The sequence below is a fragment of the Cotesia typhae genome, unplaced genomic scaffold (genome assembly GCF_013202065.1).
Source record: "Cotesia typhae breed Kobodo isofemale line unplaced genomic scaffold, CoteBio_Ctyphae contig_123, whole genome shotgun sequence".
NCBI lineage: Eukaryota > Metazoa > Arthropoda > Insecta > Hymenoptera > Braconidae > Cotesia > Cotesia typhae.
Genome location: NW_027423715.1, coordinates 353,449 through 366,901, shown reverse-complemented (window position 1 = coordinate 366,901; position 13,453 = coordinate 353,449). Strand labels below are relative to the sequence as shown.

Genomic DNA, 13,453 nt, shown 5'->3' with positions numbered 1-13,453 from the left:
GTGATGCACCGTTGCACGTGTAAACTTGATATAAAGTGCTCGTTTCACGCCAAGTGCATTTCACCCTTACCCCACGCAGCCCTTCTCTTATTCTTGGCCCCGTTGCTCCCTTAACAGCCCAACCCCATCCCCATCGACTTTTGCTACCTACACCTTCAATTGTCTACCTGTTAAGCTCTGTCTCTCTTATCTGTCTAGTCTCTTTCCCAACACCGACCACACATTCGCACGCTAACTCGCGCTGGACTTTTTAACTATTATGTACATATTGTCCCAATATAACCCGTCCTATACTGGTTAAGTCCATTTTAACTTTAATGACAAAGACTAAACTTACTCATTTTATTCCTAGAATAATCCTCGGAACTTCATTAAAAACCTTTTGTCCAGTATTTATTTTATTTTTTTCGCTGACTAAAAAAATTTTAAAACTAAAAACTAAAAACTAAAACTCAACCTATCTTTTGTTGAATTTAATTGTCAAGTTTTCACTTTTAAAAGTTGGATTTAATTAATTGATGAACCATTCAATTGCAGTTTAAATAAAACTTTTTTTTTTATTTTATTTTTGAACTCAATCAATTTAATTACTGTAATTAAATATTATCTTGATACTCTGCTTTTTTTTTTTTTTTTTTATCTTATTAAAGTATTATTCAATATCAATATCTTGTCTTTTATGCAACTGAGTGCAATAATTCATTTTTTTATCGATATTAATTACACATAAAAAATTTCTTTGAAATTTATCCAAAAGTTTTATATTAAATTATTTTTATTGAACAAAATGAGCATTGAAAAATTTTAAATTCTATATATTATACGCATATTTCAAACAAGAATTTTTCGGTGCACAACTTCACAACTTCAAAGAAATTTATTTTTATTCTTAATTGAATTTATTAAAAATCAAACAAAAAGTTTTCATTTTTAAAATTTATATCAGGAAATAAAATTATCTCTTTTGATTTTATAAAATATTATTCAAACAACTAATAAAAAAAAAATTATTTTTGTGATTTAAAGCTCTCAATATTTATTTGGAAAAATAAATAAATATTCCAACTAAAATAATTTTATTGCTAGAAATTGTTCAGATATATATATTTTTACTACTGTAAAAAAATCAATTAAATTTTTTTCCCAATAATAACTTTACAAAAACTAGTAGTAAAAGTTTAGTATCAGTGAAAAAATTTTCAATACATCCTCTTAATAAATCTATAAAAAATTAGTATTAAAACTTACCACAGTTAATGGAAAATACAAGTAGAATAAAGAATAATAATAAATAAATCCTCAAGACATTACGTAAATTTTTGATAACCATTTTAATAATTGAAATCACGTTTAAAAATAAATTCCCATATTATCAATGATCAGTCATTAATTATTAATCATTACAATTACTTAACAACGAATGATAAAGTGTGGAAAGATCGCGAAACGTATCGCGCGGCCACTCGCGTGGCTCTGAATGGTTTAGAATCTCGGGATAGTTTTCCAGCAACGAGTAGAGTCTGCGACATATATATACACAATATATCTACATAAATATATTTGTTGGTATTCCAGGCGCCTGCTCAATGCTCATATCAAGTCCCTTCTCCAGCAGCGTAGTATCTGTACTGAGAACATCCACTTCCTGGTCAACAACAGCTTCTCCTTCTGCTCCACTTCTCATCTTCTGACACAACAACCCCGAGCATTCATTTAATATTTAAACACACACACATATATGTATATATTTTAAATATTAAAAATCCACTCCCACAGATTATGTTTTTTTAGTTAAAAAAAATAATTATCAAGAGCTTTTTGTTTTTACTAAATTGTCAACTCATTTAATTAAATGAAAAAAATTTTTTCTTACTTTTTTTTTTATTTTTTAGTTTTCGGTTTAATAATACTTGATAACTTTAATAATGTATCTTTAACCTCATAACGCAACATATTATTACTTTATTTGTTATTACGCGCGATACGATATCGAATTTCACAATTTTTTGACAATTGTTTTTGTTTTTTTGCAATGGATAAAATAAATGACCGGCCAGTGAAAGGAATTAGTTTCTACTGAATTCACATCGAAGTCACACGCAAAGTTTTTAATTGCCGAAAATTAAATTATTTTTTTTTTTTTCGTGATTATTACTTCAATTTAACGTGTTAAAATGAATAACCCGATTATCATCCGACCTAGGGGACGTGAAAATGATGAGGAAATACTCAGTAGTTCACCACCTGATAAAGTGAGTTTATATTTGTTATTGTTATTGTTTATGATTTATTATCGATTCAATGAATTTTCTTGTTATGAAATAGAAAAGATTATAGATGTTTAGACGCAATAAATTTAATAAATTCACGCTTTATGTTTTCCTTATTTCGAAGAATAGTTTTAATCATTTTCATATTTTTTTTTTTTTAATAATCAAAACATTTTAAAAATAAAAATAAATTTTTATAAAATTTTTTGTTTAAAAAAAAAATTTTTAGTAGTGATAAAAAAGAATTCTTTATAAGCAAACTCAATTTTTCTGACTCAATAAAATTGTAAAATTACATCAGCAGATTTCTCTTAAAAAATAACATAAAAAGATAAATATGAAGGTCATATAATTACTTTAGGTAAAATTACGACAGAATTTAGTATCAGTAAATTGAGTTATTTTTTTTAACCGAATAAATGAATAAATAATAGCAAGTTTTCCTGTTGATTTAAAATAGCGAGTCAAGATAACCTTGATTATTTTCCTTACTAAGAAGAATAATATGTTTGTAAATGCCGAGATGTTATGTTTTAATGATACATATCAATCTCGGATGTCGAAAATGAGCTGATGAAAGTCAACGCGGTATATTATTTATACAGAATAAATATATAGTGTGGATATAAGTGTAAGTATGTGAAAAATAGAGTGACAAGTGGGAAAAGACTTTGTAGAGTGGGCACCAATAATATTGGTAGGGATATTGATCTATAAATTAGCCGGGTAACCGTGATTGTAAGATTAGTTTCAATATTTATCTTTATAAAGATTTCTATTGTAATAAAAATAGAGTTTACTTGACGTTTTACTTTGGGAATAAACGATAAGAATGACAAGTTTCGGTGCTTGAGTAGGTGGTTATTGAAATTTAGTGCGAAAGTTTTTTTATTAATTGAATTTGTATGATCACTTTTGGCAAGATGATGGCCATAGAAGTAAGAAATTTTTACTGTAACTAAATGATTAATGGATGATGATGATGATGATGATTATAAGTAGTTTTACTTTTTATGAAATTTAAATTTAGAAAGATTGAAAATTTGAAAATGTTTGGAAGATTTTAGAAAGTTTAAGACGTGTGTAACTTTAGAATCTTTTAAAAAAAATTTATAAAATTATTTTTGAATAAAATAATTAATTGCAAGGTCGAATGAGACTTATGGATTATTTTCTAATTAATCAACTATTTTAATAGTTGAAAATTTTTAAGAATATAATAATTGATAAATTTAACGTATGATTGGCGCGAGACACTACCGAAACTTTGAATTAAATCTATAAAATTAAAAAATTTATGAAAGTATTTAAAAATAAATAAAATTTTTATAAATTTTTTGTTATTTAATCCAAGATTAAATAATAATAATTTTCAATAAGCTAATGAAATTTTTTCAATTAAATTATTACTATTGCTATAATTATTATTAAATAATAATAACAATAAAATTTATAGCCAAAGCTTATGGAAGGAGGTAATTATATAAAAGAAGGACGAGATTCAGCTCGTAGTACGTGTATAATATTTTCACCCAATGAAGAAGACGAAGTCGGTGCTCTTGGGAAATATCTACAGATATTCAGTGTAAGCATTGCGCTCTATAAATATTTAATGCAGACTTTATTTGTATACATACTCATATGTATTTTTTTATTTGTATGCATTCTATATATCATCTCTACGGATTTAAGCCCCGCGGCATTTTTTACTCTACTTTTTCAATATGTATTTTGTTTTATTTTATTTTATTATCGTTAGATTGGATTTTTTGCTAATTAAAATATTTCTGTAGTTAATTAAACCTTTTTCATAAAAACCTCAGTATCGAACTTCTAAATATTATCACTTTTTTTTTACGCTTCAACGCTCGCTGCTTGCAATTTTATATATCTACCGATAGACGAAACGCTGAATGATAAATGGCAAATATTTACAGGAACATAAAGTTAATCTGCTGTATATTGAATCACGTAGCTCTTTACGAAAAGTTAACGGGTATGAATTTGTGGTCGAGTGTGCACCTGGGGGAAATCTTGGAGCTGCTATCGAAGCTGTCAAGGCACAATGCAGTTATTTTTCCATCATATCCAGGTACTTTAAAAAATATCGATAATTATAAAAATAAATAAACGAATAATGATACTCGAATTGACTCAAAATAAATATTATTTTTAAAAAAAATAGACTAAGGTTCAATTTTTAATGTAAATTCATTGAAGTAAAATATTACTAAGCAAAGTAATTTTAATTTTTTAATCTATAAATTTTATCTTCGATAGAATTTTATATATTTTTTATTTTTTACTAGAAGATTACTGACGCTGATTAAATTTTTTCTTCTTTTCGAAGGAATCATAAGAATAATATGGACTCAGTGCCCTGGTTTCCGCGAAGAATTCGCGATCTCGATAAATTTGCCAATCAAATATTGACTTATGGGGCTGAATTAGATTCTGATCATCCCGGTTTTACGGATCCCGTTTACCGTGCAAGGAGAAAGTATTTTGCAGACCTTGCTTATAACTACAAACAGTGAGTATTTTTATCTAATACTTTAAACGCTTATTATTTATACATCATTTTAATCACATTTATGAATGATTAGTGACTTGACATTTTCTAATTATACCCACTCAAAAAAATTATTTACCCTAACTAAATCATTTTTTTGTGATAAGAAATAAATTTTTATTACCCAATCATCCTATTAATTATTTTGATAAACTGATGAGTGTAGAATTCTCCATAAAATCATCCATTGAAGTTTGTACATATTTGGGTTAATTATTTATAGCAAAAGCTAATAATAATTATCTCTCACAATTACAGCGGAGAACCTATTCCACGAGTGGAGTACACAGAAGAGGAAATCGCGACTTGGGGTGTTGTGTTTAACAAACTAACTGAATTGTACCCAAAATACGCGTGTCGTGAACACAATCACGTATTTCCATTGTTGATTGAAAATTGCGGGTACCGAGCTGACAATATACCGCAGCTTGAAGACATATCTCGTTTCTTGAAAGGTAATTAATTTATTTTGGCTAAGAACTTTGACTTAAACTATGAACTAATAAATTATTAATTAAATTATTACTGACAATTTCACCAAAGTTTGCAACAAAGTCATTTTTTAGCTGAACATTTTATTTGCAAGATTGATTTTAGGACCGGAAGCAGAGTAAAATGTTTTATCTCCACAACATTGGTTCAACTATTGCATACTGACGTTATTTTAGTCTTTAACGAACATTAATTATTTTAACCCGGCTTTCTTATTAATAACTCTTTAATTTCACCTGGTGTTTAATGACTCGGATGAATATAAAACAGGGTAGTTAAAAATAACATTAAAATGGATTTAGTACTTATAAAATGCTTGATAGCGATATGGACGCCAGATTTATTTATGTATTGTTGTTGTTGTTGTTTTTGAAATATAGATTGCACCGGATTTTCTTTACGACCAGTAGCTGGATTATTGTCCTCACGTGACTTTTTAGCCGGACTAGCATTCAGAGTGTTCCATAGTACTCAATATATCAGACACAGCAGTAAACCATTGTACACGCCGGAGCCCGACGTCTGTCATGAAGTTCTAGGTCACGTACCGATGCTCGCTGATCCGGCATTTGCTCAATTTTCTCAAGTTATTGGATTGGCATCTCTGGGAGCTCCAGATGAGTACATTGAAAAACTTGCCACTGTAAGTTATCGATTATTTTGTTATATTACATTCTGTTTACTACTCTTCCCTCTTTAGACATCAACGAAGTTGTTATTTGTTTTCGTTCCAACCAAGCTAAGCAACCAGCAACTAGTTTTTTAAAAGATTTATTATTTCCGAGTGATAATTATTTTTTATTTATTTGTGATCTTTGTACCGCAAGCTTGTGATTTTCTATCTTCAAGCGAAAACATAAACATTGGGGTGTTTATTTTAAAACAATCAATCGTTTACTTTTTTTTTCTTGGAAAAATGATGATTGAAAGAAAATTATTGAGGGCAAAATTTTTTCTATGGATGTTACTGACAGGAAAATTGATCGGTAGTTACTTAGATAGAGAGTTCTAATGATTTTGACCGTAAAAAATTTTGATTAATTTTTTTTTTTTTTATTTCATTCTTTGTTATAGCGGATTTATAAAGATCATTTAAAAAATTATGGACATAAAGTAAAAGACCTAGTTATCGACACTTGCAATTTTATTTTAATTAAAAAAAATGTAACATTGAAAAATTATGGCATCAATTTTTAATTTTTTATCAAACTGTAAAATTTATAAATTTTTCAAAATTTTTTTTTATTTTCTTAAAAAAAAAAAAATATAGTACTAAAACTGAGAAAAAAATATAGAATTTTGTAAAGTTTTAAAGAATCATTTGTGAATTCGTCATGGAGGAAAAAGTTTGAATAAATTAATTTTTTTATTTTTGATAATCAAGAAATGCTGAAGATCCATATCTACGATTTCCACTTTTTCAATAAAAAAATCAATTATTTACAAACGAAACATTGATTGATGCATAAAAAATAATTATGATGACAACAAAAATAATAGTAGAGTGTTTATAGCAAATATTTAATTCATTAATGTAATTATATTCGTTGTCGTACTGTTGACAGTGTTTCTGGTTCACGATTGAATTTGGGTTGTGTCGACAACACGGAGAATTAAAAGCTTACGGGGCTGGCCTTCTCTCTTCCTTTGGCGAACTCGAGTATGCTCTCAGTGGGAAACCGGAGCTCCGAGCTTTTGATCCCGCTAAAACTGCACTACAGAAATATCCAATAACCGAATATCAGCCTGTTTATTTTGTAGCTGAAGACTTCGAGGATGGCAAAGAAAAAATGTTGTAAGTATTTTATATTCAATTTTATCGAAGAATTCTTTAGTTGTAAAAAATTTTTTTTTTATTTTCAAGAACATAACTTTAAGGCTCACTGAATAATCCAATTAAAATTTTCAGGAAATTCGCGCAGACAATTCCCAAAAAATTCGGAGTACGATATGACCCATACACTCAGAGCATCAACATCATTGACAGCAAATATCAGATTGAAGAGCTGATCATCAACGTCAATCAAGAAATGGAAATTTTGATGGACGCGTTTAAAAAATTGAAAAATTGATCTAATTTTTTTTATTCATTAAATTATTAATTAATATCAAAATAAAGCATCATTTTGAGGCTATTTTCGAGAGTACAATGATTATTTACCATAAATAATATATCATAAAAAATTCAATATTGTTGGTGGTACAGTAACAAAAGAAATACATTTTTTCATTGTTTATGAATTTATTTTTTATATATACTCATGTATGCATTATTAAATGCAAATAATAATAATAATATTAAATAAACTTATGCACAAATTATTTACAAATAAAATATAAACATTTCAAAAATAAAGGTAACAATTTTAGTTAATTATAATACGAGTGTAGTAAAGTTAAAAATACATAAATACTTCGTATAGATAAATATATACTTATACAATCTATACATATATTTGTCAAAACTACTCTAATTATCGGAGATCACATTAAATATTCTTTGTACTAATTTATCTCTATGCCATGGATTACCACACATTTACATACAAAAATAATATTTATTTTAGTTAAAATAATTTTTTTAAGTAAATTAAAAATTTATTTCAATATTTTGGTCCCAATTGAAATATTCTAAATTCCAAATGACTTATAAATTATAAAAAAATTAATTTTTTTTTTAAATTGTCTTTTTAAAAATTTATTATTTGAATCTAATTTTTAATTTCTTGACTAAGGCCACAGTTCTCCAAAAAATTTGGCCATAAATCCAATAAATCACTCAAAATCAATCTAATTAAAATCATTGATTAATCATAGACCTATGAGAACTTCTCGGCTCAACATTATTATAAATAATATCCGGTTGAATCGAAAAATTCATCATCTCAGTATCAGCGAGGCCTTGAGTCTGCGCTTGAGTGATTCCTTCTTGTCTTTGCGTCTTTTGTTGGCCAATAAAGGGCCGAGCTGATGCTTCTTGTACCGGCGAGGGAATTACAATCGGCGCGACGGGTATCACTGCCGGCGAGTGCGGAAAAGTCGTCATCGGTAGAATAGGAACTGGTACACTGACCGGTACCGGGAGGACATTCATGCTCACATCGGGAACACCAGTATCCTCAGTTCTTTCTTCGGCAGCTTGACAAGAACCACCACTCACATTAACACTTCCTACCCCACCGACCGCGTTGTAAGCCGATACACTAACGTTGATAAGCGGGGACAAAATTCCGTATCTAGCAATCAACAATTGCTCGGAAACTCGCCTCAGTTCTTCCTGCTGATGCACTATCAGCTGCTGCAGCTCTTCATGTTTTCTCTGCAACTCTGACTGCATTTGATTCTGCGATATCGTGGAATTTATTGACTGCGGGTCGACTATCATCGCGCTGGGTAAAGTCACAGTTACCGGCGCCGGTGTTACGAAACTCGTCGTAGGTAGCACAGAAATCATCGGTTCCACATAATAAGGTTCAATATAGTTATTGCTCATATCTTCTCTTCTTAATTCTACGCCAACTTGTCTTCCAGAGTTAACTGCTCCAATTCCAGCAACTTGCTTTCTGTGTCCTTGACCAGGTCCAGGTCCTTGTCCACTAACCATTCCTGATCCTTGATCATTCAGCATTGTAATTTTAGCAGTAAGTGGAATTTTAGTTTTCGGACTATGAGACGTCGAAACCGACTGTCGAGAACTCTGAGAGCCAACTGACAGAGAAGCAGTATCTGATTCAGTCCCTCGATACATATTCTGTGAGATTTTATTCCTCCCAGACTTTGGAGACCAAGTTGATCTTGTTTGTCTTGTAGAAGGTGTAACAACTGGCACAGTTGTCGACTCAACAGTTTCTTGGCTTGGAAGATCCTTCAATTTCTTCAACTGCTTCAGAACTTCAGCGTAGCTGACTACTTTGTGAGTGCAGGCGATGAATTCCGGTTTAGAGTTCCACTGGTTGTAGTCGATATAAAATCGAGTTTGGAGCCAGATCCACTGTTGTCCTTTGGTGAGAAATCTGTAGTGGCAAGAAGTCCCTTCACCTTTTTGCATCAGAGATTCGTGGCAAGAGACAACTTTGTCCAGGTCGTCTACGTGGTAGTAATCGTATCCAGAAGTTCCAAGAACCTCGAAGGGCAGGTACCCGATTATTGGAGGCGCTCGGTGATCCAAGAAGAGAAATTTCCATTCTAAACTGTGACGAGAAGTGAATTCTAGCTTGGTGTTGTCGATTAGCGACATGTATTGGATTAAATGGGGAGTTAGAAGGCGACCAGTGCCAATGAAAATGACTTTAGAGTCGCTGGGGTTCGAGGAATACCGGCTGCTCGGAAAAAATGACTCGATGTCAGAGCTGGAACGAAAGTATCCAACGAAGCGGATGCGTTCGTAGGTATGCTCTTCCTGGAGATCATGGTTACTTCGTTTTATGTGGCAAGTAAAGGAGACCTGGTGTTCTTCTTTGATTTGTTGGTGGTCTAAAATTGGACTGGGGTTGAGAAGGACGTTGTAAAGCAGAGATTGGTCTTCTTCATAAGTGATCTCGTAGATTGTGGAGTTGGTCAGCTCGCTGGGAAGGTAGCCCAAAAGTGAAGTCACGCTCTCAGATGCGTAATAAATGCGACCATTCGAGGAGAAGATCATTATAAAACCGTCCAAAGCCTCGAGAATAAGATGCGTGAATTCTTCGTTGGAGAGGAAGGACGGTTTCCAGTCTTCTTGGATCTCGTGGGCGCGAGATCGTACTGATAACTCTGGAAATTTTTGTAAGGTTAATAACGATAAAAATTTTAAGATTTTTTTAATAATTTTTAAATAATTAGTCATGATAATTACCATTATGGTTTTTTAAAAACGATATTGTTGATTTTAATACCGTGGATTTATCCATTTTACGTGTATTGGTACTGACCATGCTACCCAATTCATTGACCAACATATTGAATTGATCTCGTCTTTTTTTCTCACTTAAATTTCGCGATTTTCTGAAAAAATAAAAAAAAAAATTATAAATTAATTATATGAAAAAATAATTTCTATTTACATCTAAAACAGAAAATTCGAGAATTTTCGATTGATTCAAACAATCAGCCCATTTGAGGAATTAATTTACAAAATATGACTCACCTCTTTGTGTCATCTTTGTCATCAATATCATCGTCCATAGTTTCACTAAAAAAATCAATTAAATTTTTTAAACTACTGATTTTAAAAGTAGAAAAAATAATTCTGAATAAGTGGTAAAAAACGCGCGCATGTTCATTATTACTGACACTTGTCAGTCACGTGGATCTTTTGAAAGTCTAGTAATAATATCTTTAAAAATTTCCAGATAAATGAAAGTTTTTTTCAATTTTAAGATTGATTGACTTGAATTTACGAGTGATTGACTAGAAGATTAATTAATTAAAAATGAAAAGTAAACAGAAAATGGTTACGTCAATCGATAATCGCGACAAAATTATGGAATAATGCAAGAAGTAATTGAATTGAATGGACGACAGTAGTTGGAAAATGACAAAATAAATATTTTTAATAATAAACGATTAACTGACAAACAAATAAAATAGTAATTAACTTAGGTAACACTTACTCTGATTGTCCTGTTGAACTCATAGTGACATAACTAGCCATTGTTGTTTTTTAATAACACAGTACTTGCGTAATTATATTAAAATACGCCTAATGGCGGCAGTTATGTTACATACAATTTAGATTATTGTATTAGTTATTATTTGTATTGGTAATTAGTTATAGAACTCACTAGAGCACTCGATTGTTAACTTTTTGTTTACAACCATTACATAATTCAATATTTACGTGTAATTATTTTTTTTTCAGTCACATTATCACCACCGTGTTGTATATAATCAGTACGTGTATGTATGGCCAATAAATACTTGTAGACAAGCATGAATGTTTGCTTGTATGGAACCTTTCAAATAGAAGAAGTTAAATTTTATCCGGTCAGACGGCGTGCACTACTGACGCAATTTTGATGATGCAATGAGAAGGAATACCGACAAATGAATGGCTAGTAAAAAAAATTACTTATTGCCAAGACACTTGTTAGATGTTAGAATATATTTATTTATGTATTTTTAGATTCTATGCTTGTGGAATAGGTTGGTGAAATTTTCGGAGCACCAAAATCACTAGATACACCAGTTACTTTTACTCTTACTCTTACTTAACACGGTATGTGCTTTTTTGCCGAGTCGCGGTCACGATAGGCCTGGGTATATATAGACCTTGACGACAGCTATGCTGTTCGAGAAATTACTCACAGCGCAGTTGCGAATTTAATCAAGGACCAACGCGGAAAATAAATATCGCGAATATCTCGGTGAGGAGGAGAAATTGTTTGAAAATTCAATTTGAATTATCCGCAAATAAATAAGAAAAAAAAAAGCTGAAATCTTTAAAAAATCAAACGGATACAAGCATGGTATTTAATTTCTACTCACCATGATGAACGTCAGGATGCTCAGCTTCTGCTTCCTACTCCTAAAAAATAACAAAATTAATTAATTAAAAAATTCAATTTTTTTGATAAAAATAATTTAAATTAATAAATAATTTCTCTTTACCTTGTCACTCTTCAGGTTGACTATTTCTTCATGATCATTAACACTGAATTTATATAAATAATAAAAAAACGTCTTTTTTTCATATACTTTTTTCATAATTCACAATCAACCCACTACTCACTTTTTTGAAAATTAAGTTAACCGACATTTAAAAATTTTGATAATTTTTTTTTGTAATTATTACAAAAAAAACAAGAAAAAACATTTCATCGGTAAAAAATTTAAGTGAAAAATTGTACGTACAATTGTTAAAAAATATTTTTTAGTTATTATTTAATAAATGAAAAAAATATCAAAAAATTAAAAACGTCGGCTAACTTCTGTATCATTCACTTTTCACTGTTATAAAATTTATCACTTCACTTGTCACAAGCTAAAATTTTTTATCAAATAATCTTCACTATAACTACCACAAATACACTTCACTCTTATTCCTATCACTCTAATCACTTTATTTATATATTTATTGATATAAATACTAATTTAAAGTACTCCTAAAAATAATTGTCATCAACTCCTTGCTTGATTTTCTTGTACAAATTAATCTTGTATATTAAAAAATTATTAAATTTTACAATACTAAAGTTAGCCGACGTTTTTAATTTTTTGATTTTTTTTTAATAATTAAATTAGAACAAAAAAATATTTAAAAAAATTACACCTACAGTTTTTCATGTTTTTTACAAATTAATTTTTTTGCAATAATATTTTCAATAAAAAAAAATTCTAAAAATTTTTAGATGTCGACTAACTTAATTTTCATATAAATTTATAATATTGAAAATAGCAGACTGAAAGCATTTTTTACTTCTATCTCAGTACTTCGAAGAAAAAAAAAATTTATTTTAAATAAATAATTACAAAAAAAAAAAAAAAAGAATGAAAATTACTCAAAATATTTATTATTTAAAATGAACAAAGAAAAATTAAATGGCTGCTAGCTTCATTATCATTCCATCGACATTTAATTTAATAATTTTCTATTTAAAAATGTCTCTTACTATTATACAGTACGTATTTATTAATTTTTTAATTGATTACCTTCGTATAATGTCAACAAAACTAAAATAACAATCACAAACCCCGCATGTCATCGCATTATTTACGTCCATTGTTTACCGTGACCGGCCATGTTATGGTTGTGTGTTTGCAAACACAAACGACCTCGAAACGAACTCCCGCTAACTTCCGCGCACCTAGTTTGCGTCGAATTCTCTCTCAACAAAAAGCTTTTATTATTCTTCATTAAAAGACTTTTATTAATTTTATTTAAATAATTAATTTATAATAATAATAAAATTAATTAATAATTAATAAATTTTATAATTTATTATTATTAAGAAATTATAAAAATTTATCCCGGAAATTCAAACTCCAACGGTAGATGCGCGAAAAAGTTGCGCAGTGGTAAAATTATACGCGCGCATATGACGCCATCCGTTCCCGCGGTTTTGCACACGACACACTACAAACTACACACCGGCTCCAGCTCTAGCATAGTACTTTTCTTCGGCAACTCTTGACTCTTTTATAT

The 13,453-nt window shown here is 29.7% G+C and overlaps 3 protein-coding genes across 5 annotated transcripts in view; 1 reads left to right on the top strand and 2 right to left on the bottom strand.

Annotated features, from left to right (window-relative positions):
* LOC141535757 (uncharacterized) overlaps positions 1-11,819 on the bottom strand; it is a 31,154-nt gene extending 19,335 nt beyond the window's left edge. The window contains exon 1 of one of the 2 annotated variants that reach the window (XM_074255871.1): positions 11,797-11,819. Coding sequence is in view for 1 of the 2 variants with exons in the window: in XM_074255863.1 (XP_074111964.1) it covers positions 1,249-1,330 (82 nt within the window). In the remaining variant the exon portion in view is untranslated. Of the gene's footprint in view, positions 1-1,248; positions 1,957-11,796 lie in introns of those variants that run through there. The other variant, XM_074255863.1, reaches the window with a different exon arrangement.
* Positions 2,108-7,469, top strand: Hn (phenylalanine hydroxylase). 2 transcript variants are annotated; one of them, XM_074255950.1, is made up of 8 exons: positions 2,108-2,252; positions 3,727-3,855; positions 4,208-4,362; positions 4,621-4,803; positions 5,101-5,297; positions 5,715-5,977; positions 6,900-7,129; positions 7,244-7,469. In XM_074255950.1, the coding sequence occupies exons 1-8, from the start codon at positions 2,175-2,177 to the stop codon at positions 7,404-7,406; spliced, it is 1,398 nt and encodes a 465-aa protein (XP_074112051.1). In that variant the 5' UTR covers positions 2,108-2,174; the 3' UTR covers positions 7,407-7,469. The 2 variants fall into 2 exon arrangements, with proteins under 2 accessions (XP_074112051.1, XP_074112061.1); XM_074255960.1 differs by lacking the exon at positions 2,108-2,252 and adding an exon at positions 3,039-3,208.
* Clk (circadian locomoter output cycles kaput protein Clock) lies at positions 7,618-11,171 on the bottom strand. Its single transcript, XM_074255879.1, has 4 exons — positions 10,923-11,171; positions 10,457-10,501; positions 10,166-10,314; positions 7,618-10,083 (listed from the first exon to the last, which is right to left on the bottom strand). The coding sequence occupies exons 1-4, from the start codon at positions 10,961-10,963 to the stop codon at positions 8,135-8,137; spliced, it is 2,184 nt and encodes a 727-aa protein (XP_074111980.1). The 5' UTR covers positions 10,964-11,171; the 3' UTR covers positions 7,618-8,134.
* Positions 11,820-13,453: the final 1,634 nt, after the last annotated feature.

Excerpts from the sequence above, each read along its gene's own strand:
- Hn (XM_074255950.1), top strand. The coding sequence starts at position 2,175 with ATGAATAACCCGATTATCATCCGACCTAGGGGACGTGAAAATGATGAG. Across the intron at positions 2,253-3,726 it reads GTAGTTCACCACCTGATAAA|CCAAAGCTTATGGAAGGAGG; the intron begins GTGAGTTTATAT and ends TAAAATTTATAG. Across the intron at positions 3,856-4,207 it reads AATATCTACAGATATTCAGT|GAACATAAAGTTAATCTGCT; the intron begins GTAAGCATTGCG and ends AAATATTTACAG.
- Clk (XM_074255879.1), bottom strand. The coding sequence starts at position 10,963 with ATGGCTAGTTATGTCACTATGAGTTCAACAGGACAATCAGA. Across the intron at positions 10,502-10,922 it reads AGTTCAACAGGACAATCAGA|TGAAACTATGGACGATGATA; the intron begins GTAAGTGTTACC and ends TGATTTTTTTAG. Across the intron at positions 10,084-10,165 it reads GTTTTTAAAAAACCATAATG|AGTTATCAGTACGATCTCGC; the intron begins GTAATTATCATG and ends AAAAATTTCCAG.